Source organism: Microchirus variegatus (assembly GCF_963457635.1).
Source record: "Microchirus variegatus genome assembly, chromosome: 16".
NCBI lineage: Eukaryota > Metazoa > Chordata > Actinopteri > Pleuronectiformes > Soleidae > Microchirus > Microchirus variegatus.
This window is the reverse complement of record NC_139817.1, coordinates 14,247,198-14,275,146: the sequence shown is the minus strand read 5'-3', so window position 1 is coordinate 14,275,146 and position 27,949 is coordinate 14,247,198. Positions and strand designations below refer to the sequence as shown.

Sequence of the window (27,949 nt, the reverse complement as noted above, 5' to 3'; positions counted from 1 at the left end):
CCCCTCTCTGATACGAACCAGGTGATAAGCATTGCGCAAGTCGAGCTTGGAAAAGATTCTGGCCTTACTGAGGGGGTTAAAGGCGGCGTCTAGAAGAGGGAGTGCGTAACGATTCTTCACCGTTATATCATTTAGCCCACGATAGTCAATGCATGGACGAATGCGGTAGAGAAAAACAGGAGTAGGCGATTCCAGGAGTGGTAGGAAATCCGCGGAGACTCGGTGTTCTTCTCTCGGCAGGAGACGTGGAGACCTGAATACGGAGATTGAGGTGAGTACTGGAAATGTCAGGAATTCTAGTAGCGTAGTATGAAAGCATTTACCAGCTAAGCGAAAACGTGGAACTGACACCAGAGAGACGCGAAGTCCCGCCTTATATGCCCGGATGATTGCTGATCAGGCGCAGCTGGGCAGGAACTGCGCAGGTGGACGTCATCTCTGGCGTCATGTGGGAACTGGGTCAACCACGCCCCCTGCAGGGTGAACACAGAGAGAAGAACAGAGAGCAGCAGGCAACAACAACAATAAAAATAGACGCCATGAAATGTGGATCGTGACAGTTTAGGTATTATTACACACGCTTACATGCTATTGCGAAATAATTCACTTCATGATTTCATTTTTTTTCCCCCATTTTGATAAGGTGAATATGAATTGAAAATACCCTTAAGGCAAAAACCTCTCAGCTGTGGGATAAAACGAGGAAAAGCTTAGGGGAGAACCACAGCAGCAGTGGGAGAATTTCAAAGGCAAGGGGTCAAGAGACACTCTATTTTTAATCTTGACGTGGGGATGGGTACAAGTGGGCTGCTATAACACATATCAAGGGCACATTTCTGCGACGATAACCTCACACGAAGAGGAGACGAAATATTATGGCGCACAAAAGAAAGAAAAGGGCTCTTCTCAGCAAAATTCACAATCCATTTCGTTGTATCAGGCCCTGGATATGTCTTCTCAGGTTTGCCCTTGTACATGTGGCTCTGCATACTGTGATTGTAAGCATGCATATGAGTGCACATGACAGTGTATACTTCCATCTATACTCTCTTCAAGTCTCACCACTATCCGCATTTGAAGCACTCAGTGAAAGGCAGTGCAAGCCATGAAATGATGGCATTCAACACAAAAGTTAAATCAATAACTAGTAAAATTAAAAAAAAAAAGCTGTGACCTCCATTTTTGTGATAAATCTTTCAAATCTATCAGCCAATCATATGTGTGCCTTTAATTAGATAGTGACAAACTCTCTAAATGCATCCAAATGAAAGATTTCCATCCGTCGTGGGACTTAATTTTTGTTGTCCTTGGCACTGCAGGGTAATCACTAAAAACGCTCCTGGGGCTGAATAGCAGATGCGTCCAATTCAGCTGGAGGCGTGAAGCAAATACAGAGACTCTTTCATTTAAGGAACATTGCAAATGCAGCGTGGGTTCGAGTCTAAAAAGGGACAAATACAAAGGTTTTCAAGGTATTCTCCATGGGGGCAAGACCTGTAATGAACTTTACGACAATGAATTACAAATGACTAATACTGCAGGTTAATAGATGACTCTACATCGCAATTGACATTGGACTGTATGTCCATTCAAAGTGTGTGTGGGGGGGGGAATACATTCTGGCACTGGACAAAACATCCTTAGAATATAGATATTCATGCAGAGTACTGACGCAATACCTGCACACTATGGAACAGTTTAGCTTAGCAATGCTTAATCTGCAAGGAATTTAGATAGAGGCACTTTTTTTTTGTTGTTTTCACCATCTGCTCTGCATCTCTGCAGATTTTTGCTGATTTATGGTTCCCACCGAGTCTGTTCTTGCTCCCCTGCTTTTCCTTCTATTTCCCAAATTTATGGCTTTGAATTAGGAACAATAGGAGCAGTGGCCGTCGCCTTAACACCCCATTCTTCCTCCTGCCGGAGAGCAAAGCGGTTGGTCAGATAAGGAACCCTTGCCAAACGGCTTGTGATTAGCAATTCGTCAAAAAGGGCCGAAGAGAAGAGGAAAGTAAACATTAAATTGAGAGGAAAATGAGGTCGGTAAATTCAGGAATGGCATGTCATCAGAGTGCAGAAAGTAAAAAAAGGCGGAAGCAGAGGCAAACAAAAATAACCCACTGCACCTGGACAAAACCTCCCTCCACATACTGTCAGTGGTCCAGTCCCTTGAGAGGGCAGCAGCTGCTACTATGTATTTCAGTCAGAGATCCACCGTCCTTAAATATGGGTAAAAGACGAAGGCTGTCGTGAAAACCTAAGTTGAATCAGCATTAATACTTTCCCCCTCCATTTTTCCCATGATTTATAAACATCAGCACACATTGCTTGGAGTTCAAACCAGGAAGGAATGAGTTTGAGAGAAACACATTGGACTGTTCAGGTTTCATCGTGTGCAGGAACTGATAAAATCCAGAATAGGGAAGAAGAAGAAAAAAGAAGAAAAAAAGCAACATTTCTTTTCCCCATACCGGAGTCCTGTACCTCAGATAATGAGACTGGATCAGCAAATCTCGTCGTCACCCTGATAAGGTGACACTTTCTCACATATGTCTTTTCTAAAATAAAACGCAGCTCTGCAATCCCATTTCAGACTTTTTTCGGTTGCCTCGCAACAACGCCTCACACTCCTCCCCTCCGGTGCAGATAGTGAGATTTGAATTAATTGTTACAGACACGAGCAATTATGACAGATCACTCACAGAAGGCAGCAAAGAGGAAGGTGGAGCTGCTGTTTCATTCTGCTGGTAATTACAGCTGCATGTCGCGATTGTTTTAATTTATGGAACGCAACTGTGGCATCGGGAATGAAATGATGGAAGACCACGCATTCAAGTGTAAAGCAAAGTATAGTGTGGGTGTATCTATACTGTAGTCATATCACAGACATGTATATCATATTAGTGCATCAGAATGTCTCAGACTGTTTGTTCCTCCCCCTTTTTTTCGGTGTAGACTTCAAAGATCTAATTAGAGGAAATCATACATTTGATAACGTCGCTTGACATTTACACGCAGGCAAAGTGAGGAACTGCTGTGAGAACAGCGTCGTTTACATCCTCCCAGCAACTCCTGCTCAGTCTCTGATTCGTGTCACAGGGTCTTCTGGGTTCATTTTGAGTGTGACCAATTAAAGGAATAGAACTTACTTAAATTTTTTTTAAATTTCCTTTTAATCCTATTCTTTTTTTTCAGTGCAACATAATAAGAAGAGGTAGCATGGAAAATCAGTTAAGGTTGAAGGTTAAGCTTTATTTTTTTCCCCGTTGCCTTTGTATAGAACGGTGAGAAACGACATATTCAAAACGAAGAGCGTGGCCAGCGAAGTAAATCGAAGGAAAGCAGTCAGTGGTTTCTCATCAATAAAAACACAGAGTAATTAGAGAAAGCACTTGAAAGCCAATTTGCAAGTTGACAAATGATCAATCTTCATCTGTAATGTGGCCTCAGTTGCATATAGAAGCAGTGGTGGATGTGCTAACAGATGGTGTCCCTGGCCATAGCTAGCATCAGTGATGCTGGATAGAGCGGTATTGTGCTTCTGTTTTTGCTCCTATCAGCTCAAAACACCTTCTCCTGGAAAGGTATGAAGTTACCAAAGGACTAAATCACAGCTGCCATGAATTTCCACATGTATTTTAGAGACATATTGTGAGTATAATAAGTTGAGCTCTCTCAGTTGCAGCAGTCATCATCATGGATGGTGTCAGTGCTGTGTAATAAAATCACAGAGCGAAGGGAAAAAAATCCGCCTGGAACAAAATTAAAATTCAGGTGTTGCAGTGTTTTCATATCATTCCTCCAGAATCCTCATGAATTTTATTTTTGTTTCATGATATGTTAAAGTCAATATGCTTTATTTATCAGACAGATGCCCAGAAACCTTCTACCGTTCCACCATCCACAGTGTTTGCTCTAATGCTTAGTCTGAAACCTTATTAATTAGTTTGCTTTATGACAGAGATGGTGGTTGTTTAGAGCCATCTCATAAACCGCCCCCACACTTTTGATGTTCAACTGAGCAGCTATCAAATAAACCTCCCAGCAAATCCTTTGCACTGCTTCACATGACAAATGCAACACACTCCCCCTTCCGTGCCTCCCCCCCAACCCCCCCCCCCCCCCCCCGCTCGCCGTGCATTGATCCTTGTCCTCGCAGAAGAGGTTTGGACACAATAATTCAGCATCCAGGTAAATTGGAATAACTCTGACCATTAGTGAATTAGTTTGCTCTTTAAAATCAGCCATTGATCCCCGAGCGGAGCTGATTGGTTGCTGACCAACCAGAGAATTTAATTATCCAGCACGGGTGTTGCTTGCTCAGCCATGTTTTCTGAAGGTCAGGGTGCCACTGCAGCCCGTTTTAAAGAAACACAAGAGGACACGAAGGCGAGAGATTGAGGGGAAGGAAGAATCCACTACAAATGAAGTTAGTTACAGCTGCACCCCCGCCCGCCACTCCCATTCCTGTGTTGCTTCCCAGCAATTGCATGTGGCAGACCTTTACCACACTTTTTTCCAGACATGGCTGTGAGCACAATTTAAACACATTTAAACACATGATATGCTCTCTCTTTCCTCATTTTGTCATTCCCTTGCATCAGTCTCCGCATAACCCCTTGGTCCTTGTGAGGTCATATTAATATGAGCTAAGTTAAAATGACCCAGAGGAGTATACATTGCATTTTTAGGCTGCCAGCCATCTGTAACCTTAAAGTTTTAACGCCACTGTGCACATAGTACACATTTGATTTGAGGCAGTCATGCTCATAAAGGTTCACAGAGAACTCAATTTTTATTATATCTATACAGTTCCATAAACACATAATGCAGGCAATGAATATTACATATTGGTGACCAAGGGAACAAGCAATGGGTAGAAGAATAGCAGTGTATCTACTCTAATTCCCTCACGTCTACCTGTCCCTTTGCAAAAGGCTTCATTTTTTCCTGATCTCTTGCCTCCCCGGGATTTAGAATACAAATAAGGAGAACAAGCCTCCCTTTTCTTATGAACTTTATAGAATAAAGAGGGACACTAAGGGCCCCACACAGGAGAGAGGGGAATTGATTGGCATAGCAAGTGACTGGACCAGAATGGAGATTGAATCCCCTTGAATTAACCAGAATGGAGGAGGAGTTGCGGCATGAATAAGGCTGTTTAAAACGAGGATGGAGAAAACAAGCCTCCCTTGTCCTATCTTGTGATTTCCTGAAGCAGACATCCTCCCCTTTTTGCTCTGCTTATTCAAGGGTAAACACGATCCACTCTCTGTCTCTTCCTCTCTGTTTCACTAATCCACTATACAAATAGGTATAATCTGCAAGTAAGAGCAATATATATATATATATATTTTGTCATACCACACGGTCGGGCTGAACAATGGATCATTTTCAAATAAAAATCAATCGTAAACAAAGCAATTAGCAGATTGCAAAGGCTGCAGTATTTGACTGTTTTACGTTCTGTGCACATTTAAAAACATGGAATAATAACCTTTCATATTTAGATGCAAATGAATCCTACGCAATAGTCTATTAATGTTTGGATGGTGTCGTGTGCTAATGCTCTATCACATTTAGAGCTGAAATAATTGCTCTATTAATAGATTATTTATCGATTACTATATGAATCGTCAACTATTTTGATAATTGATAGTTTTTTTCATGATTAAAACAAGATTTCTAGATAGTTTTAGCTTCTTAAATGTTAATATATTCTTAAATTCTTAAGACAAAGAAATCATTATAAGTGAATCATTTTGGTTTGTGGACAAAACAAGACATTCGAGAACATCGTAATCCAGGTTTTCTGACATTTTATTGACCAAGACTCGATTAATCGAGTGAACATATAATCTACGGATTAATCGATGATGAAAATAGTCATTATTTGTAGCTCGAATCACATTTTGAATCTAATACAGAGAGATTATTGAAGTGATCCTGCTAAATTTGATATCTTTCTACAAAATGTTCAGGCAAATTTGTAAGATCCATGTCTGATTTAGTGTCGTTGTATGTGATGATCAATACAACAACTGGACACATGATATCAGGAGTAAAGATAGGGTGAGGAAAACATGAAATTTGCTTGCGCTAACATATTAGAAGGCATTGGCCAAACCAGCTTTGCATATCTAATCTCTTCCAATAAGATTATATTCCATATTTCCAGTATTATGCTATGGTATAGGCGGGTGAGGGAGTTGCGTGTTTGCTCTGCAGCCTGAACCATTATACATTTCCTCCTTTGGCAGCCAGGTCCTGTGAGTATATTTCTCTCCATCATAGCGAGATCAGCCATAAGCGTCCCCCTCTCAAGGAAAGCATTTCCTCTTTGAACATATCAAATCCACTTCAGTGGAGATCAGGGGCACGGTGCCAGCATCGCTCCAGTGCTGCACTGCTTCAGTCCACAAACTTACTCTGACCTTCATGGCAGTATGTCACTGGCTTGTGCAACTCGGCGTAAGGTTTTTGGCCGCTGTGTTTTCAGAACATGTGGAAAATATACAGCTTGCGTAACATTAATTACAGTCGGTGAGCGTTGACCACTAACTTGACATTTATAATGTGTGAGATATGGATGATTTTGTGCATCACGTTCCCTAAAATCCGCCAATTTCCTTTCATACTTTGTAGAAGCAGCTCTGTTTCTTCAATACCTGTGAGGGACCGGCCGTTGTAGATGGCACCCGTCCAGCTGTTAAACTGTCCCTGTGGTTCTTTGCCAAATGGTTTGGCTCTCCTTGTGATGGCATTGAATCTGGGCAAAGATTATTAACCAAATGTTTTATTTCCTCCCAAGCTAATTTAATATCATCAGAGGCTTATTTACACGGTTGTGTATTCCGTTTGAGTGAGTCAGCACTTACTGCGTGTGTGAATGTGTGTATTACCGAGAGAAACTTTCCTGCGTCGTGAACACTGCTGATCCCTCTCTGCAGCATCCAAGTTTAAGTAGAAAGCCTGTCCGTATTCTTCCAAGGGACATAGTGTGTGGCGTGTCTTATTCCAAATCTGTCAATAATTTCCTGCTGTGCAGCTGGAGAGCGGTACAGCTTGACTCCAAGCCTTAAAATATGACAGGTTCGTTTACAGCGCTTTTATGTGGACCGGGGGTTTTTGCATCAACGTTTATTGATTTAAAGTGGGGTCCTCAAACTGAGACGGTGGCAGTCTCGCCGATGTCGCGTTAAACGTTTCACTCCACCACCGACCCCGTCCTTCCCGTGATGAGAACTGTGCATCTTAACCCTTTAACACAGAGCGCATCGCAGGTGACACGTTAGCGCAAGCGTTACTGTAACAACTCGACTATCGGAAACGTTGAAATAAAGACGTGTTTATTCCGGTGATTTCACTTGCACTGTTTCAGGAAGCCAGCTTATCAGCCTCTCCAGAAAGGAGAGAGATGGAAAAACGCCTGTACATAGTTTCTATGTTTTGGCCTGTTTTTGGACATTCAGACAAAAACTCAAATGTTATTTAAAATGTATTTTCTACTTCAAATTTCAAATGTAACACCTAAATCCGGTGTTTGTGTACAACTGAAGTGTTTTTCTTCATTTTGAATTGTTTATACACCATTTTAACATGCAGTAAATTGTAAACAATTGCCATATATTGAAAGTTATTCTGGAAAAATGGGCAAAAGCACTTACTCACAGGACATTATCTGGCCATTTTCTGGTTAAAATAAGTCAGAAAGTCCAGGCTTAGGTGTTAAAGGGTTAAAGGTGTGGACTAAGTCACTTTATAAATATTGATGTACCAAAAAACTCAAATATATTCACGTTTTATTGTACTCAGAATGCACTAATGTCATGTTTACCTTGGTTTAATTTGATAGCCCTCAGCTTGTGTGCACGCCACCCACCCTGGTCCTCTCTAATTAGACACCTGTGGTGAGAGGAAGGGACATGACATGGACGCAAGCGCTCGGGACCAAATGTCACTGCCAGTCTGTGGCTACGAGTGCACGTATACGGCCCAAACTGCAGTGAACCAAAGGGTTAATTTTGAAGCATGTAATTCAACCATATCTCGTTAGTTTCGTCTTATTTAAGGCACAGCGGTGTCCATCAACGCTGTCTGGCCAGAGGGAACATTAGCGAAACGTCACAAAAATTAAAACCAGAAAGGTTTAACAATGCATCTTTGATCAATTGTTGATTGAATGTTATGAACTATTTTCATTATAAAGACACATCTCTACTGAGGAGATGATTTGCGTAATATTAACAAACAGATCAGCCACACCATTGCAGTCAGTTACCACTTTAATGGCGCTGTTTGTTCCGTCCGAGTCCCGTTTATGTTGCAATAACTTTCGGTTTAAGGTGAGAAGATGTTCAAATCTTGCGTGAGATCAATACTTTTTTTTTTATGGCTGTATAAAGTAGAGAGATCTTAGATGAAAAGAAACTTAAAGCGGCACGGATTTACTCTCATCACGTGGCCATATGGATGCAAATGTAACTCCCTGCAGGAGGTTTCAGGGATTCGGGGCAACAAAGATACCTCAGGTGGTGGAAATGACTAAGCCTCTCGGTCAACTGCAGAACTGATTTTCATGGTGGAGGAGTGCTCTTTAGAGCATGCACATCAAAAAAAAAAAAAACTTTGCAAGGTGGAAATGTTTTGCTCCTTTAATCCTCCCTCAGTTTTCTACATACAAGGTATGAACATAGAGTGGAGCAGCATTGTCTTTCTGCTTTAATGTCAGAAGGTTTCGTCACAGAGCACCAAGAAGCCATGGTGCCGTACAGTTATTTGAATGAATACTTAGGTTATATCTTGTAAATATGTTTGTATTATATTATGTAATTGCGAAACCGAAATGCACACACTTCGAGGTGCTGGAAGGGAAAGTAAATTACAAATGATTTAGTTGCCGCACACTCAGTCTCAATCTTAATCACGTTTTATTAACCAAAGTTTCGGCCATTTGTGAAACCTGGCAAGCACTGTTTTAATACCGCCCATGCCACACGGAGGCATTATGGGTAACAGATGTAAAATAGGCCGGATCCACATAAATATAATCAATAGTGATGCAATCAGTATATTACACTACACCACAGAGGAGCCCACCCATTACCAGATGTAAAGACAAAACATATAACTAACAAAATGTATATCACAAACATACAAGATACCCGTATCTACAAATTACATTCAATGAGAATCGTAGGTATTTCTACCATAATACCATCACAAGGGGAATTTTTCCACAATCCATGTATTATATTATGCAATTTGATTTATAAAGTACTTTACTAGAAGATGTGAAAAAATGACAATTGAAAAAAACTAAGTGTAACACGTCAACAAAATAATTAAGTCAATTTATTCATTAAACATTGATTCACTCAAGCTCGGCTTTATTTTCCAGACACATTTGCATATGAATTATCGCTCACTTACACTCGCACCTTTACACAAGGCCGTATCATTATCAATACCCTCCTCGGCATCATTCCTGTTGATCAAATTACATTAGGCTACGTAGTATTACTTTAGTGTGCGAGCCAACCCTAATTCAGTCAGTGTAATTAGACTAAACCAGGCCTGTTAAGTATACACTGTCATATCCTGTCATTGCTGCCAAGCATCTGCCTGATGTGTGAAAAAGACAACTTTGTTTTTTTTTTTTTTTACTTGTCAAATATACAATTATAGTTGAAATGTTGTTTTCCAAGTTTAAGTTCTAAGTTATAGAAGTGTCATGACAGCCACAAGCTGATTTTTATAAATATGGCAGCATAATTAGTTACAGAAGTAGACACCAGTTCTCCTTTTTTTTTTTTTTTCATGTTCCTTTAACAAGTTGGCGAAGCATAGTTTTTTTAAATAATTTAATAAGGAATTAATTCAAAATGTCAAGAAAGTGATCTGCCACTTTTAATCACGTTGTGACAGGAGGAAAATCTCCCCTTTAGAAAGCGGCTGTGATTACTTCAAGTTTTGCAATCAAGTAGTTTATCATCTATTTATCAGGGAAAAGATTAGGCCCATTACATTTCCTCTGCTCTCTTATGATGTGTTATTGTCTAATAAGCCATGAATAGAATGGACTTCTTTTTTTTTTTTTTGCACACAGTAACATTTGACAGCACACTTTTGGGCCCGCCACGGTCGGGGGGCCAAAGTTCTGGAATGCAATTGCTTATGAAAGTCATTTCCTTATCAGTGGAAGAGTTTTCTTTTTGCCGAGTTTTTACGAAGTCATATTACTGTTTTTGTTGGAAATCTTGTTTTTTCTTTCTTTGAATCATCATGATGTGATGAGTTTTTCTTCAATGTAAAAGGCTTTTTTAATGCAAGATAAAACAAGATAAGTAATTATGAAGTGCTGTTGAGCATGTATGCTATTCATTATTATCTCTAGTCTTTGTGATTTTTTTGGACTGGAAAAAGACGCGCGCGATGTCATGTTTACATGCCGCGGCACCAGAGTCCAGGCACCTTTTACCTGTTAGCTCCGTTAGCTGCTTTAGCTCCTTAAGCGCCGTTAGCGCGCCTACAGTCGAACTGGAGCGGTCTGTTTATTAAAGGTGCCATATGTAAGATTGTGGCCAAAAACGGTTGCTACATTCAAATTCAAAATACTTTTCTTTTAGGTTTTGTTTTCTGACCTAACCTGGCAACCCGTGGTTGGTCGGCAGCTAAGAATCTACTGACTGCAATAATTGGTATACGGCGGTAGGTGGCGCCACATGTCAAAACTTGATTTCAAAACATAAACACGATTTGCGGTCTGCAAAATATTTTGGCTGTACTGTTGTTGGTGGTGAGTTCAGTATGTGATATGAATATTATTCCTGAGTCTGTGTGACATGCACCTTTAAATGAAAAGAGCAGCGTATCTGTGTAATGCATACGTGTGCCTCTGTTTTTAATGTTTAGCGTTACGTTAGAGACTCATTTCAACAACCGGGAGTCACGTAAACATGACGTCACGCGCATCTTTTTCCGGTCAGTCGTCCTGGAAACCCGTCATGCATTAACGTGCGCCCTAGTTTAAAAAAAAAAATAATAATCCTGTTGAGATCTGCTAAATCTGCGTCTTTTAGATGACGTCTTCTGACAACCATAGCTCCTTTGCTTATCTGTGCATGTACAGTTGTATTTTTAAAAACGTTTCTTCACTGGGTCGTCTTCTATATTCCAGTGCCACTGTGTAATACCATGGGCAATATTGGAATTGAATTATCCATCACTTGAAACGTTAGTGGAACCAAAGTGAAGTCTCATTGTGTGTTTGATGAATAAAGACGGCATTTTGTCTCGCAACGTTTTTAAACTATTCATGAAGTTGCGAGTCAATAGTTGAAAGTTTCCTGCAGCAGTAATTGACACCACTGGGTAAAAGGGAGATGGTGCTCTTCCACATTAGTGGCTAGATGTCATAACATATCATGAGGAAGCCTTGTAACCTTGTCAGAATGTATCATGACACCAATTATGTAAAAAAAAAAAAAAATACATTCACACAGATCTGCATGTACTGTATGCTCATCTGCAAAAGCCTTATATGGAGAGGCACTATCTGTGTGGCATTCTTAAAAAAACGATCCTCCAGGGAGGAGAAATTCAGTGAAAGGAGAAAACAAATACACATCATGTCACAGCAAAGTGACAGTGACAAGGGCACCATCTTATTTTGTTCAGTACAACACAATTAACCTAACACTATGACATTTTCTTGTTTTGCTAAGATAGACTTTGTCATGTAACAGCTCTCTCGTTCTCTCTCTCTCCCTCCCTTCCCTTCTTCTTCTTCCTTTCCCTCTTTTCTTCTCTCCCATCAGGTCTCCACATAATGGAGCGAGAATGAACAGAGAGCGGCTTAAAAAAAAGCATGAACTGGAGGTTTATTGAGGTCATCTGCTTCCTGTTTATATGGGACCATATAACAGTTCAGTCTTCCCGCCAGGACCCATTGGCAACTGAGCAACATGTCACCAAGCAATATGACTGGCTCATCTCGGACCGCGGACCTTTCCACCACTCTCAAAGTTATCTGTTCTTTGTGGACAAATTCGGCAAAGGATTTACGACCAGATATAAAATTTATAGGTGAGTTCACTTTCAGTCTGTGGACTGATTCCACACTAGCTTTTTAGAGCCTGTTTTAATGCTTTTTCTATTTTGAGATTTTAACTCCGAACTGCAACACTGTTGACATTTGAAATCTATTAAGTGCCTTTTTTTTTTTTTTTAATCAACACTCGCATTCACTCACTCTCTCTTTCTTATGACTTCTGCACTCTTTTTGCCATACCATGTCTTTTGTATTTCTCAAACTGAGTGACACACAGTAGAATAAAAGTAGTTCCAGTTTGAGTTGCACATTTTATTTATTTGTTGTGCAGGTTAACACGAGGTTGGCGATACATTGGACGCATGGGACGCACAGAATGAGAACAAATAAAATAAAGCCCTGATTACAGCTAAAACATTTAATTTAGTAATCGATTATTAATCGATTACTAAATTAATCGTCAACTATTTGGATAATTGATTTATGGGTTTCAAGCTTTTTTCATTATTTAAAGAACATTTCAGAATTTTTTTGCTTCTTAAATGTGAATATTTTCTTTTCCACATGACAAAGAAATCATTAAAACTGAATCATTTTGGTTTGTGGACAAACCAAGACATTCGAGAACATCGTAAAGTTTTTTCACATCTGTTGATTATTTTCTCGATTAATCGTTTGGTCCATAAAATGTCAGAAAATGTTACAAAACGTTGATGTGAAAAATAACGAAATGATGATGTTCTTGAATGTCTTGTTTTGTCCACAAACCAAAATGATTCAGTTTTAATGATTTATTTGTTATGTGGAGCAAAGGAACTAAGAAAATATTCACATTTAAGAAGCTAAAACTGTTTTAATCAGGAAAAATCTTCAAACCGATTAATTGATTATCAAAATAGTTGACAATTAATTAACAATCGATTAATTGATTAATTGTTTCAGCTCTAGTGCATTTGTTGTGCATTGGCCCAACTGAGATTTTTGGCACAAATGAGTAATTTGACATTAAACCCAGCCTCCAGTATTTAAATTTGTAATGTGTATCCTTAATCTTTGTTTTACATATCATAGTCGTTTTATGACATTTAAACGTCCATTTCTTACCTTAACCTGGATTGGAATCTTTACAATTACATCCATCTTTAAAGCGCGGACACAATGTCCATCTATTCTCCAACTTATACTGCACAGTTGCTTTGCATCGCAGATCTTCTGATAGTTGACATACTGAGGTACAAGGCAGAGGAATTAGACGGCGAGACATCCTCCTTCTTACAGACTCAGGCTTTGGCTCAGTATTCTTCTAACTCTGAACTACAGCGAGACAGAGAAAGCATAAGAGTCATTTGCCACATTCCTTTGGCAGTTCTTTCACGGAGTTTGTTCTCGCTTTCCCTTTCTTCCGTTCTCTCTTGGTAACTTGCCGCAACCCGCAGTCCCCACTGGCTTTCATGCCTTGATATTGTCACATGAACAGTAAACAATGCATTTGCATAATGTGTAACTTGACAGAGAGCGGGATGTTGCACAGAGACATGAATCTCCGAGGCAAAAGTACTAAAGCAGCTTTTTCGCAGGCACCGTACAGCAGTGGAGGGTTGTGTGTGTGATGCTGCAAGTGATTTATTGAAATAGAGCATGCGTATCCTTGAGTTTTGCCAGACCCAGGTGGCTTTAGTTGTTTCTAATTCTTAACAAACTAATTATAAGCGCCAATCTCATCCATCACATTATCCCTTTTTTTGTGACAGTTACAAGAAAGTATTGTTTTTAAATCCTTATCGAAGATTTAAAACTCTAGGCTCTTGAGTTGGTTTCCGTGAATCATGACTGATTGAGTTAAAAAAGAAAACGTTATTAAATGCACTTGACTTCCGAACTAAGTGATTCATTTGTGTCACAATGATCATTAGTAGTTGTTTTTAAAAGTTTGACATGGTGATATAACCAAGGTTGACTTAAATAATCCATTCGTCTGTTGATTATTGTCTTGATAAATAAATAAATTGGATTTGATCCATGCAAAAAATCTGAAAATGTTGGAGAATGTCATCGTTTCAAGGTCGAAATGTTGACAACTTAATTGTTTTGTCCGCAAACCAAAGTTATTCAATTCGATTAATTTCTTTATTTAAAAAAAAAAAAAAATGTAAGAACCTGAAAAATCAGAGCTTGTTCTGATTATTGAAATCAACTCTAAAAATAATTAAAGGGTTATTAAAAGTGATGATTAATTGAGTACTTGGTTAATCATTGATCAGCCGTTAATCATAGTATTGGAGTCTAGGGTGTGAAATTTTGCCCAAAGGTTCAAGTGTTTTCCAAGGATTTTTAACACAATGTGAACCATCAGTTAATACCAATTGGTACAAAAAAAAAAAAGTACCATCAGCTAGTGTAGTGTTTAGTTGGAATGAAGTCATACATACGCTCGGTCCTCCATGGCACATGATTGCCCGGCTCTTGCTGTACTCTAACCAGCAATGAGGACTGAATCGCTTTGTAAATTTCCCCCGGGACTCTCCCTGCCTCGACGATTTAGTGGTGGAAAGTGGTTTGGATCAGATTTGCAGGGAGACAAAGCATCCAGTCCACTCCGGTTCTCTTCCCAAGAGAGATTATCCCATGAGGCACTCTGCTGCATGGACAATACCAATCTGATCAGCAACAAACAAATCTGCCCCCCCCCAATCTTTAATAACATGGGCATTGTGCCTAATTTGAAGGATAAACACAGATTGACGAGGGTGGCGTCCTCTCTTGCCCAGCGCTCTGGAAAGGTCATTGCGGCTTGAAGGGTAAAAACACACCACTGGGCACCAATTACCCTCCGCTGCTATAAACGTCTATCACTTAAAGAAAATGATTGGAGAGGGTTTTGTGTAAGTAATCATACTGTGCCGCCGCTGATTGCAATCTCCCGACTGGATCCTGTTTTTTTTATTTCCCTGTATTGTGTACATGAATGAATGTTTCCCCTATATTCATCAGTCAGAAGAAAAGCCACATTCACCGCCGGCTTCGTTCTGCTCTTGTATCAGAGCCACAGCTCAATAATGTCTATCAGCGTGTGCTTCAGTAACTGTTGAAATTCGATGGCCTGTTTTGGTCATACAAGCATCTTTCATTCAGTCGCTTGTACTCTATTATGGGGGGGGTAGAATGTGGATCAGATGATGCGTGTTCTCTGTTTGGTCTTTGTTCGCAGAGCTCTATCTCAGGTTCTTGTGAGCTTGAGTGAAAATCCAATATAAATGCAAATCTAGTAGCCATTAATGCATTTTAAAGGGCTCAAATCAGCATTGCACTGTAATCAAAGAAGTGAGATGGGGACTGTTATTTAGAATAAAAATATTTATGAAAATGCATAGCTCTGATTGATTACACTTTGAAAAAGCCACACTGAAGTGTCTGAATAGAGAGGGTTGATAGACCCACTCTTGTCATTGGACCTCAGCTCATCAAAAACCTCAGCATCTGTCAATGGAATTGAACAAAGGCAAAATAACACTCCATCCAATTCAAAGCTTTTTTTTTTTTTTTTGCCAGCAGTGCTAACAAAAGCTGAAATTAGTTGAATGCATACTCAGACACAGTCATCAAGAGTGAAGTCTCATATGCTTTGTAAGTGTGATAGCAGGATGTATTAAGTAAATGGAAAAATCCCTACTCATTTGCAATGGAAAAAAATTGAGCCATTGTGTGTTTTCGTTCACTGTGTCATTGTTCCGTGGCTTGGCAATTATCTGTCACTTCGTTAAATTTCTGACTCATTAAATTCTGCATTAACGCACATTATGTTCTGCACGTGGCCGCGTCTTTGTTCGAAGAAATACTTGTGACACACGTCACATGGGCAAAGCGAAGCAATGGACCCACAGTGCAGGTTTTTATATATACACATCCGTTCAAAAGTTTGGGGTCACTTAGAAATGTCCTTATTTTTGAAGGAAAAGCACTGTTTTTTTAAATGACTATAACATTAAATGAATCAGAAATACACTCTATACATTGTTAATGTGGTAAACGACTATCCTAGCTGCAAACGGTTGGTTTTAATGGAATATGTACATAGGTGTATAGAGGCCCATTTCCAGCAACCATCTCTCCAGTGTTCTAACGGTACATTGTGTTTGCTAATCACGTTAGAAGGCTATTGGATGATTAGAAAACCCTTGAAAACCCTTGTGCAATGATGTTAGTACAGCTGAAAACAGTTTTTTCTGTTTTTTTGACGAAAGGGCAACATTTCTAATCTATTTATTCTCTTTTGATGAATAAAAGTGTGACTTTGAATGGAAAATTCAAATACATTCAAATGTATAGGTGACCCCAAACCTTTGAACAGTAGTGTATTTACCCCACTTCATAGTGACTAATTCTAACTCTGCCCTTACGCCGGCTTCTCTCTCTCTCCTTGCACATACACTTCTCTTAAAGGGGCCGCAGCATTCTTACAACACTAGTTTGCACAAATTCATCTTGCAGGCTGGATTGGACATTCTGGTAAGCCGGTTCTGGCCTGCGGGCCACACGTTTGACACCCCTGTTCTATTAGGAACCTTGCTAGAAGGAGCAGTGGGCAGCCACTGAGCAGTGCCCAGCAAGCAATGGAGTGTTGGCCACCCCAGCCCTTTGACCTGGTGGGGACCGCAAACCCTCTGGTTACAAGCCAGGTTCCCTTTCAGCTTGGCCATGGGCTGCTCTCAAGTTCCATTCAGCGTTTCAGTTGATGCCTCTACGTGTGCATGTCTCACGTTTGTGAGAGCAGGCTTGACAGATTGGCATTTGCAAGGGGGAAAAAAGGTGGAGGCGTTGTTTCATGACAAATCTGTTTTTGTTATTTCACGGATATCCAAGAATAATCTTTGTCATCCACCTCTAACTCTGTAGTCCTGCATCGAAACTAGCGTTTGATTACCGTTTTTTTGACAGGCATGACGCAGTTTTCTCACAGCACATTATGCATATCTCCAACTGAACATTTCCTCCATGAATTAATTATTCCCTAACAACCACTTGATCAGCACAGAACCTTGAAATGAATAATCTGCAGCAGGGATTTGCATGTGCAAACAACTTTAATTCAGACTCTTCATCAAATACTATGTTGAGACTCACGGCAGCTGTCATTTGAACTTTTTTTTTTATCCTCATTTATTCCAAACAATGGTTCCCAATGAAAACACATTGAGGTGACTCATATGCTAAGTGTGGGTGTGTCTGTCAGTGGTGATCTGGCTCCCGTTTGTTTTAAGCAGCAACAAGGTGTAACATTTGTCTGACTTGGGTCTTGAATTAGTTTGGATGAGCCATCTGTAATTGGATAGGCTGAGAGAAGGCGGTTTTGATGTAGTCGGCAGGTTTGCTGAGGAGAGAGGGGGCTGCGGCGATGTTTAATTCAGCAGGCTGTAGCCAAAGGAAGCGAGCGAGAGCAACACTCAGGAAGTCAGCAGGGATGAAACAGGATGAAGAAAGAGGACAGAGACATCAGTGAGGCCTGCGATGCCATTAGGCAGCGAGACTTGGAAGGTGCAAAAAGTGTGTGATCGAGAAAAACTCGACAAAATAGAGGTACAGTGAGCGGAGCATCACAATGCAATGCAAATCACAATGCAAAACAATGAATGGGGAGGCAGGTACGCAGACAGTGAGGTCACAGTCAAAGGAAGTAGTGAAGGGGTGTTGTAAATAGCACATAAAAGTGCAGCACTCTTCTAGAAACAAACAAACAAAAAACAACCTATATATTTATTTTTTTTCTGCAACCTTTCATAGTTCATAAACCATCACACATTCTCATTTACATCCATGACTTAAGAGAAAGCTTTTATGCTTTTTTCCCACTACTTATTTTTATACGACGGAGCATAAGGGACAAACTGAAGAGAATTATTTTTTCAACACTTCAAGAATGAAGTGGTAATACTGAAAAAGTTGTAATATTTATCATCATTGCATGTATTATTATTATAATTATTAGTTTTATTATTAGTAGTATTATTATTATTATTATTGTTATTAATAAAGTAGACATATTATAGCCTATTTCTCCAAGTTAACCTAGTTCCCTGGTGTCCTAATGAACATGTCTGTGACATGCTTTGGTCAAAATACCTTAAGGATGAAGCACCACAGCAGTTCGATCACCCTGCCAAAACAGCCCTGTTCAGAACGGACGGTTTTGAGCGCCTGTCTCTTTAAATGCAAATGATACACAGGAAACTACGTCAGCGTCACTGAGGCTCCGACAGCTAACAGCAGTTAGCATTTGGAAAAGCCATAATTTGCCGACTCCAGCCGGCACATTGCAGTCATATATAAAATGTATCCATTGGACACGTAAAATCTGGCTGGAAGTTTGTGTGGAACTCTGTGCTGCACTGTGCAGCCAATAATAGAACAGATACTATTGCCCTCGCCTGCACTCTAGTGTTTTTTAGGGACAAAGTGGAGTTCCGCGGGACAATAATTCACAGGAATGTGTCATTGTGAAGTCACAATGAGTGCGGAAGTCAACATCGCACACTTTATCTCCTGTACTTAGACTGAGACGGACCACAAAAACATGAGTGAGTCATCTTTTTTCACATTATGCTGACTCATATGGCCTCCAAAGTCCCAAATATACATATTAAAATGATTAACAAGTTGATTTTGCATAATATGTCCCCCTTAAATAGCCAGCCATAGTTCCACACCTTCTGGGTCCAAAGATTTAATTATCAATCACATTGTTTCTTGGTAAACGACGAAACCTCTTTGAACAGAACACAGATGGTTGCATGGTTACCAGTTATGTCTTCCTCCTCCTGTGATTCTGTCTTTCTGAAAACAGACTCACTTTCCAGCACCGTCTTTTAAAAGTCCTGATGGTAATGATAATGTGGGCTGATGTGCCGAAAGATTAAGTAAATTTCCTTATTTGTGAAGCCCAAACCAATATAGAACTTCACAAAATTATCATCTGAGATTTGGCCTGAATAATAGTTATGTCTTTATTCTCCAAAGATTTAAAAAAAAAGTTAACTTTGGCTCTGTCATATATTTAGCATTGCTCAGGAGGTGAAACATACATTTGTTTATAACTTTGACGACAGCTTTATTATCTACGTGCGACTATGCACCCTCCACCAATCAACTCTCTCAACTCTCGATTTCCAGAAAAATTGGCAATATCTCTTGAGCTAAAATAAATATATATGCCACCTGCACTGAGCACTTATGTCACTGAGTACAATTCGATGAAAGAGTTGCAAGTGCTGACCATATAATGTCTTGTTTTGTCCGCAAACCAAAATGATTCAGTTTTAATGATTTCTTTGTTATGTGGAGCAAAGAAACCAAGACAATATTCACATTTAAGAAGCTAAAACAATCAGAAATCTTGTTTTAATCATGAAAAAAGGTTCAAAATGATTATTCGATTATCAAAATAGTAATCAATAGGTGATTAATAATCGATCGATCAATTAATTGTTTCAGCTCTACTTAAGTTTGAATGTCACTTTATTATATAACAGTATAATATTAATGTAAAAACTTTGTAAACTATGAATAGTTTCTTCCTCAATGTATCATACATTTTAACATGAGACAAGTTTGTTCTTTAGGAAATCACAATTGCTCTTCCAGCTCGGTCTCACACGCACGCACACATACACACACACACACACACAAGGGAAAAATAAAATCTGTAACTCACAAATTTTCCAAGTGATAGATTTATGGAGTGATTCGGAAAATCAGACAGTCACCAGTGCAGGATCCTGGCCATCACTTCGCAGTTTGGCAGCAGACGTGAATTTCCATTTGCTGCTGACTGAAGCAATAACTATTCCCAGCACTTGGATTTCAAGCTGTTGTCTTAGCCAGTCAGGCAAACTGAGAATACATGACTATTGCTGGGCATCGACGTTTTGGGCATTTATTTTCTCCTGAAAATAAAATGCTACCATGACACACAGACCTTTTTTTTTGTAATGTTTAAACTTCAAATTATTAAAACAGTGTTTGTGCAGGACAGCAAAAACAAAAACCTTAAACCCCCATTTGTTTTCATCTTTTAATCCGCAGAAACAGATGCATAGACACAGTAAACACTGTGTCATCCAGGGGCTGAACTGTAATTACATTCACTGGGAGACCGCTGATACTGGGAGTGGGTTTGTTTTTTGGAGTTGGGGAGGATCAACACGGGCTGATCTGGGGGAGGGTCTTCATGCCACTTCCTTTTTTTTCCCAACCTCCTGATAAAAAGCCACCCCCACACCAATCCACCCTTCTCCTGCGGGATGACTTAATTACTGCCAAGGAAGGGGATGGTAATTAGAGGAGAAACAGGAGGCTAGAAGAAACTGTCAGGGTTAAGTACTGACTAATTCACTGCGTGGGACGCCTGTGCCACCTTCCCCCCGAGAATGGCAACGCAACGTCACCGAGAACAACAAGCTTTGAAGCGGCCATGTTTGATATGACCATTTGCAAATATTTAATAAGTAACTCCTCTCTTTTCTCATACAATATTTACTTTAAATCCACAAAAGTAACACTTAACCCCAGTTTCTGATTCTTGAATTCACATTTCAACTTTTAAAGGTGGTGTCCACAGAGGTCGTTAAATCTCCTCTGATCGACTATTGTTTTAGGGTAAGGTTATGTTGGTGCGGAGTTTCTGACATCCTCAAATTCTGTTTATTCACCAGAGGAAATGATGTTAGCTGTGTTTGCCCTGATCGCAACACAATAAACATAGTGGGGTCACGTAGATGTCAGTCAAGCTGGTGTATGCCTGAGTCTACTGTGAAAATGCTTTAATATAAAAATGGGAAATAAACTGTAATGGAACTTTCATTCAATCAAGTGGTAAAAACAGGTCTAATCTGACTACTACTACTACTACTACTACTAATTATTATTATTATTATTATTATTATAATAATAATAATACTAAGTTGGTCATCTAGGACATATTTTTTGCAATTTACATTACATTTGTTAAAATGTATAACATTCAAACACACCTCAACAGAAATGCTATTATTCAAAATCCTCTTCCCTGGCCTTGAACTGGAACAAAAAAAGGCTAATGCCAGGCTTCCTGCAGAACATCTGAGTTTGTTCGCTTCCAACAAAACCACTTCAAATGTTGCACATGTCATCTTAACTGTGCTAGAAAAGTGGAGTGCAACACAATATTCTCGTGCTGCGGAAACACTTGGAAAAGGTTACGTGTCCACAATTCATTCCAGTCGGACTTTTTTGGGCTATATAGCTCTGACGCTTTGACAAATTACCAGGTTGTCCTGTGATCCAGTGTTCATTTGCTGCAGCTCATTATACTTAGTGTAATAAAAAAGATGAATTATTTAAACATCTGTGAAATGCAAAACTCAATGTAACCATTTATTTGAGAGCAGGTGTGTCAAACTCAGGGCCACATACAGCACAATCTGATCTCAAGTGGGCCAGACCAGTCAAATAATAGCATAATAACCTGTTTACAACAAGCATCCCAAATGTTTCCCTGCAAGTTCACATTATGATCAGATTTTTATTTTTTGCAAATAAGCATACTGACAAAGACAATCTGCCATTATATATGTTTATCAAATCAACATACAGTTCAGTTATTGGTGTCTGGGGGACACTTATACAACAGCTCATATGCAAATCCCATCTTCGGGAAGCTCATAATGTTCAAAGTGTGAGCAAATGTTCATTCAAATATGTGGTCATTTTTCAGGCTGTAGTCGAACCATTACACTGAGAAGTGTTTGAAATAGTTTAATGTCCACTCCCCATCTACATTCATGAAGGGCAGACCATAGATAAACATTAATGTTCTCCAAAGGTGTCAAAGAAATAATGAGAAAATGATATTATATGAGCTGGATGTTTGTCATTCACTGATCCTCATGTTAAACCTGTGGAAAATCAAATGGCGTATTCATGAGGATTCATGTAAGTGGGGGGAATAAAAAGGAAAGATCATTTTTCTTTCAGTGAAAAGTGCATAGTGGGTATAAATGGACTTTCATAAGGAGGGCACAGAGTTTGGCGGCCTGATATCCTCAGAAGGTTGTTCTGATCTCTTGAGGCTCACACACAGCAACGGCCCGATAAGTGGGTTTTAACAAGAAATTACATGTTTTTCATTTTCAGACGTGGAAAGCAGCAATGACATCACGGATCAACACTAACTTGTGCGTGCTTGTGTCCTTTATAACACTTGTTACGCAATTGTCTGAGAGCCATTGTTTTGATTTCAAAACACAGAAAGATTCTGGCAACACTCTTAACTATTGAGCAGGTCAGAAATTAGACTACACATGGTTTTCTTTCTTTCTTTCTTTCTTTCTTTCTTTCTTTCTTTCTTTCTTTCTTTCTTTCTTTCTTTCTATCTATCTATCTAGACATCTATCTAGACATCTATCTAGACATCTATCTAGACATATGTATATATTATTTACAATGGAAAATGCATCACATTTTGTACCGATCATGCAATATACCACAAAGAAAATGAAATTATAGAAAGAAATAGCTTGTAAAGTGCGGTGTCCTGAAAAGCATTTCCCCAAACTGTCTCTGTCCATGGTGCTGAAATCAAGGATCTTCCTTTCCTTCACACTTCTTAGTTAATACCTCACACGATGACTAAACAAGTTTAAATGTGGTTGCCTTCCTGCCAAATAGCAATATTTAGCTCATGTATTGTTCTCCTAATTTAATCTATTCCTCCATATTAGACCAGAGTCATGATAGCGATAAAAGTCATTTAAATATCATTGAATTTGAGGTTGTTGTTTTTTCCCACAGTTAATAAAAACAGACACTGGGGATTATTAATTTGAAAGGGTTTGGTGTTTTATATCAGCCATTATGCACAACAAACACAGTACACATAAATCATCAACAGAATGCTGTTTTATTTGGGCTATGACTGGCACTTATTATGGGGGCAAATTGAGTTCAGCAGCAAATTGTTGATACGTTATAGGCTGCATCTGAAGTACTAACAAAAAGAGCGCTGCTTTTTTTTCCCTCCACTGCATACATGCTTTGACCTTGGTAGTGTTTTGTTATATATGTGGAATGCAAAGGCATTGTTTGTGATTTCATTACAGGACACGGAAGGTGATGAAGCGTTTCATCAATTGTAAACAATGCACAGTAGTAGAGGAAGACTTTTCATTTGAGACCGTGAGAATAGATGGAATACATTTTTGAATCTCTCCTGGTTTTTGTGAATGCAGTGTAAACAATATTTTTCTGAGGTGATCATTCATCCGCACATTCTTCTCTCCCCCCCCCCCCCCCTTTGTAAGAAAATACTTTCAAGATATTTTGACATTCCGTGTAATGCTGTGTTTCACTTGAGTGCGAGCATCTCAGGGTCTCTCATCCCATTATTTGTTCCGTTGGCTCACATTGCCATTCAGTCCCTGCCCACACAGTCAGACTAGTTCATCAGCAGAACTTCTCACATTACACAGCTGATTAGATTCAAACACATGCTCGTGTCACTCACCCGTGCGTTAGCTTCTGGCGCCGTGTCCCATCACATTCTTGAGATTAAACTGAATTAAGAGATTGTTTTTGATTACATCCATTTTCATTTCATTGCCTCATCAGAATTACAAAGTGCACTAACAAAGCTATTATGCTAGCAGTCATATTCAATTTAGGCAAACATGTTCCACTGCTGATATAGCCCAATTAATGCTTAATAACTAGGAAGCTTGAAATGAAAATGGCATCTTTATGTATCATGTTAGAATAAAGTTTCAATGTAGATATCATAACACACAAAGCAATCTGAGGAAAACATGGTTACGATGTTGTGCTGTGTTACACTGAGCCTCCTTTATTCCATTATCGGTGTCATTATGATGGTAAGAAAATTAGATTTATTCTGTTTATTTCCCCTTTGCCTCCATTTGGTCTGCTGAGGTTCTATTATGGGGTCAGTCAATTTTCTTCTAGTGCAAAATGGAATAAAATGATGACCCAGCCAAAAAGACTTTCAGAAAACTGTTTGTACCAAAATCAGGGCAGGTAATAGAACGAAAAGTCACTCTTCAAATCATTTAAGTCCCTTGACCTTTCTCTCCTGTTTTGTACTACCTTTGTGGAACAAAAGGGGGGGAGGGGGGGAGAAAAAGAAACCTTTTCCTGAAGGAGAGGCAGTCCATACATAATTTGTCAGAGATCAAAGATCATCCCAGTCTAAGCCTGTACAATAAAAGACAGTGATGCTGTAAAGGAGCATACAGCACTTGATGGATCCTGAACAGAATTGTTTACAACGGCAAAGATGGCAGCTGTATGCATCATGGAAAACGAGTGCTTTATGACACCTCAGCCATCTGCTGAACTGGGAAACATGCAAAACATATTGTGTTGTTGTCTTGACCCAAGCACACACTTATGCTACTTTTTTCCACAATATGGTTCTAGCACTACTAGGCTCGACTATACATGGTTTGGGTACCAGGCGTGTTGTTTTTCATTACTTTATAGTACGGTGATGTTGTCTTTTACACGACACAAATACATAAACTAGTTCTGAGTTGTTTCCGATGTACTGAATCATTAGAATCAATTGATTAAAAAGATTAGTTCAGTACATCCTGCATGACCGGACTCTCTCTGACACAGTCATTGAGCTAAAATACAGCTGATTTGGCTCACAATTGCTAGTTTTCGCCAGTGCTGTCACTAAATACATCAGACAATACAGTATGCTGTTAAATATTGACATTTTAGAAAGTTTCTTGCTTAATGCTGGAGATTAACACAAGTTTTCAGGATTTTTTTAACTCATCTACAGTTCGCCATTTGTCGATTACAGTGTCTGCAGTCGCTCGCGTTCGTGACTCCTCCAGTGACGACACTCTCTGACCGATCAGTGGTCTGCAGTCTGTCGGCTCAGCTCGCTTGGAACCTCGCCAGAGTGGTTAAAAAAAAAAAAAAAAGGTACCAGGTACCAGGAGTAGAGTCGAGCTGAGCCCTGCTAGAACTGTGTCATGGAAAAGTGCCATCATAGTTTCAACAGACAGTGGCAGTTGGACATTTGATGTGAAAGGAGGAGGATATTAATACAAAAAAAAACTTTAACAAGACTTACAGGTTTGTGTCAGGAAATAAAAAAATAATCTGAAATGAGTAGTGCTATCTTTTTGAATATGGTTGACCACTGGAAGTGCAGTCGTGACTCTCTCTCCCCCTCATGAAATATGTCCTTAGCCTTGTTGCCAAGATGGCTGCCAAGGGGTGAGACTTATTCTGTCTTTGTTAAAGGCAGAGTTTCTATTTCAAAATGTTGGTCTTGTACTGTACATCGTGGCCATTTGAATAAACCAAATAATGTTGTTTCTTCTCTCTGTTTTCCCCCTGCTTATTTCTCCCTTTGCATCCTCTGCTCTGATAGCAGTGTGACCATTACAGGACTGATGCCACCATTTTACACAGATGGACACTGCAGGCAGCAGGAATGACGTCATACTGTTGATTTTTGCTACGCGCTGTAGTCACCGGCACTGTGGCCGTGAGAATATATCATTTTTGGCTGGAATTAACAGTATAATCTACAGTCAAATCTTCATCATCAAATATCTTATGCATGTAATCTCTTATAACTGTAAGACCCGCTGATAAAACACACTCATTATGGATGGGATCTTTTTTAAGTGCAAATTTTAATGAATTCATTAATAAAAAAATATGCAAAACTTTGTGTTGGACAGTGTGTGCACTGTACACTGCCCTCATTAACTTGACAGTGAATCTCACACAATTTGCTTTTAACAAACGTCTTATTTGATCCTAATGACATGGATATTTTTACATGGCCTCTATTCTGATGTTAGCTATTTTTTTCTCTTTTAGTAGCATGACAGAATTTCAAAATAGCCTGTCTGGTTTCCTGCACTATGCACACTGCTGCATTTAGAAATGTAGCCCATGCCAGAATTGATGTGAAGATAAATAAAACAAACACAGCTCGGTCCAACCAAAATAACATTCCGCCTGTTTCTGCAGAGTGCTTTTGTGCACCAGAGCATGGGATTAAGATTCATTCTGTAATATTTTCAATGGTTTCAGTGGCTGAAATTCATACAGGATTTCAATTGTATCTCTGTCTGTTTGATTTATTGCTGTGCTTTTCCTCCTTATTACCATGAAAGGCATGATTTTATTTTTTTCCATACCGTCAAGCTGCGGTATAATACTGTGGCAGCACAGGAACAAAGGTTTTTAGGAGATTATGGGGGCCTTTCCTGAAAGAAATACTGTTATTATAGCCTTCTAAGAAACATACACTCTGTTAAAGATTGTTAGTTGGAGGTGAGAAAAGCTACAAACAGGGAAAAAAGAGGGAGATGCTGCGTTTGTCAAAGGCAGTGGAGTCATTTGGGGCAGATGGTGAGGGTGTGAAGCACATGGATGTCAAACAAAAGGCCAGAGGTTCAGAATCATGTCTGCGGTGATGGGTTGAGGCAGCAAAAATCGCTTTAGTTGAGGTTTGAAAACGATTGTTGTTATTGTTACTTTGAGGCCTTGCGGCATTTGAGTAAGTTTAGTGAAAGTTTCTCATGCGGTTTATTTACAGGAGAGATTCAGTGGACTTTAAAAACTATAATGTTGTCTTGTGTTGGGATTCACACACTGTCAGATATGAAGAGCTAGATAGATAGATAGATAGATAGATAGATAGATAGATAGATAGATAGATAGATAGATAGATAGATAGATAGATAGATAGATAGATAGATAGATAGATAGATAGATAGATAGATGCGATGGGTCACACACTAAGTGATAAACTAAATTAAAATCAGAAAAAAAAAGAGTTAATTCATTTCCAAGACTCAAACTCAGTCGAGAAATGATAGTTGCCTTGTCCCTAGTGTGTCAGGATCAATAATATGACCTTTGGTAATGGCACAGTTTGTCCTTGTAAAGTCGAGGACAGTCCAAATGAAGTTTTATTTAGCAGGTGTTTGCCCTCTGGTGCTCAGCCGTCCCTAGCAAATCACATGAACCGGACAAATGAAAAAGCTACATGAGATGTAAATCACAGGCGCCCGCTCGGTTGGTGGCGTTGACAAGTTTTCTCTTCTTGGGAGGCAGCGCTCTGAAATGCACCACACATGGACGACCATAAACCCTGCAGATCTGCCACGCGGTCCGGGGGCAATAACCGTTTTTATTACGCCGCTGAAAACATATCATATCCAAGCAGATGAGCTCACACAGCGCTGTTGTCTGTGCAGGAACACCATGTACACATAGAAAGAGAATAAGTCAATATTGTGTGGCAAGACACAACAGCTTCACAAAGTCATTCATAGGGGAATTACCATTATTGAATAAAGCCTCTCCCAGTCCTAACAGCTTGCCAGTTTCTGTTGAGACCCTCATGGTGCACCACAGTCGGCTAAGCGTTGGCTCCATGAGAACAGGATGGCAAAAATTCAATCAGTGATGTCTCAGGAATGTTAAATGGGTTTGTTGTTAATAATGCAGGATGCAATAATGCAAAATCCCCCCATATGTTGGATAATTTTCTAATTAATTTTAATTAGCCATAGGCAATTCAAATCATCATAGTGAAAATAATCCCTCTTTCCCTAGTCAACCAAACTTTTTTTTTTTTTTTTTTTTGAAAGTTGCAAACTTGGACGGTGTCTGTGTTTCATTTGCACCTGCCCATGGCGTGAGTATAATTTCCTCCCGATTTGTGAACTTCATCATTCCTCTTAAAATACGTTGATAAATATGTGAATGTTGGGGGGGTTTAGCATGTAAATGAAACACAGCTGTTGATGAGATGAAGGTGCTTCACTCTCAATCGCCTCCTCTGCTTTAGGAAAAAAGGAAGGAAAGATA

General features: G+C 39.4%; 1 protein-coding gene across 1 annotated transcript in view; it reads left to right on the top strand.

Moving 5' to 3' along the window:
• Positions 1 to 11,869: 11,869 nt before the first annotated feature.
• brinp1 (bone morphogenetic protein/retinoic acid inducible neural-specific 1) overlaps positions 11,870 to 27,949 on the top strand; it is a gene marked incomplete at both ends in the record, with an annotated part of 82,467 nt that continues 66,387 nt past the window's right edge. Inside the window, one exon of the mRNA XM_083902571.1 lies at positions 11,870 to 12,087. Coding sequence (XP_083758697.1) covers positions 11,870 to 12,087 — 218 coding nt within the window. The remainder of the gene's footprint in view (positions 12,088 to 27,949) is intronic.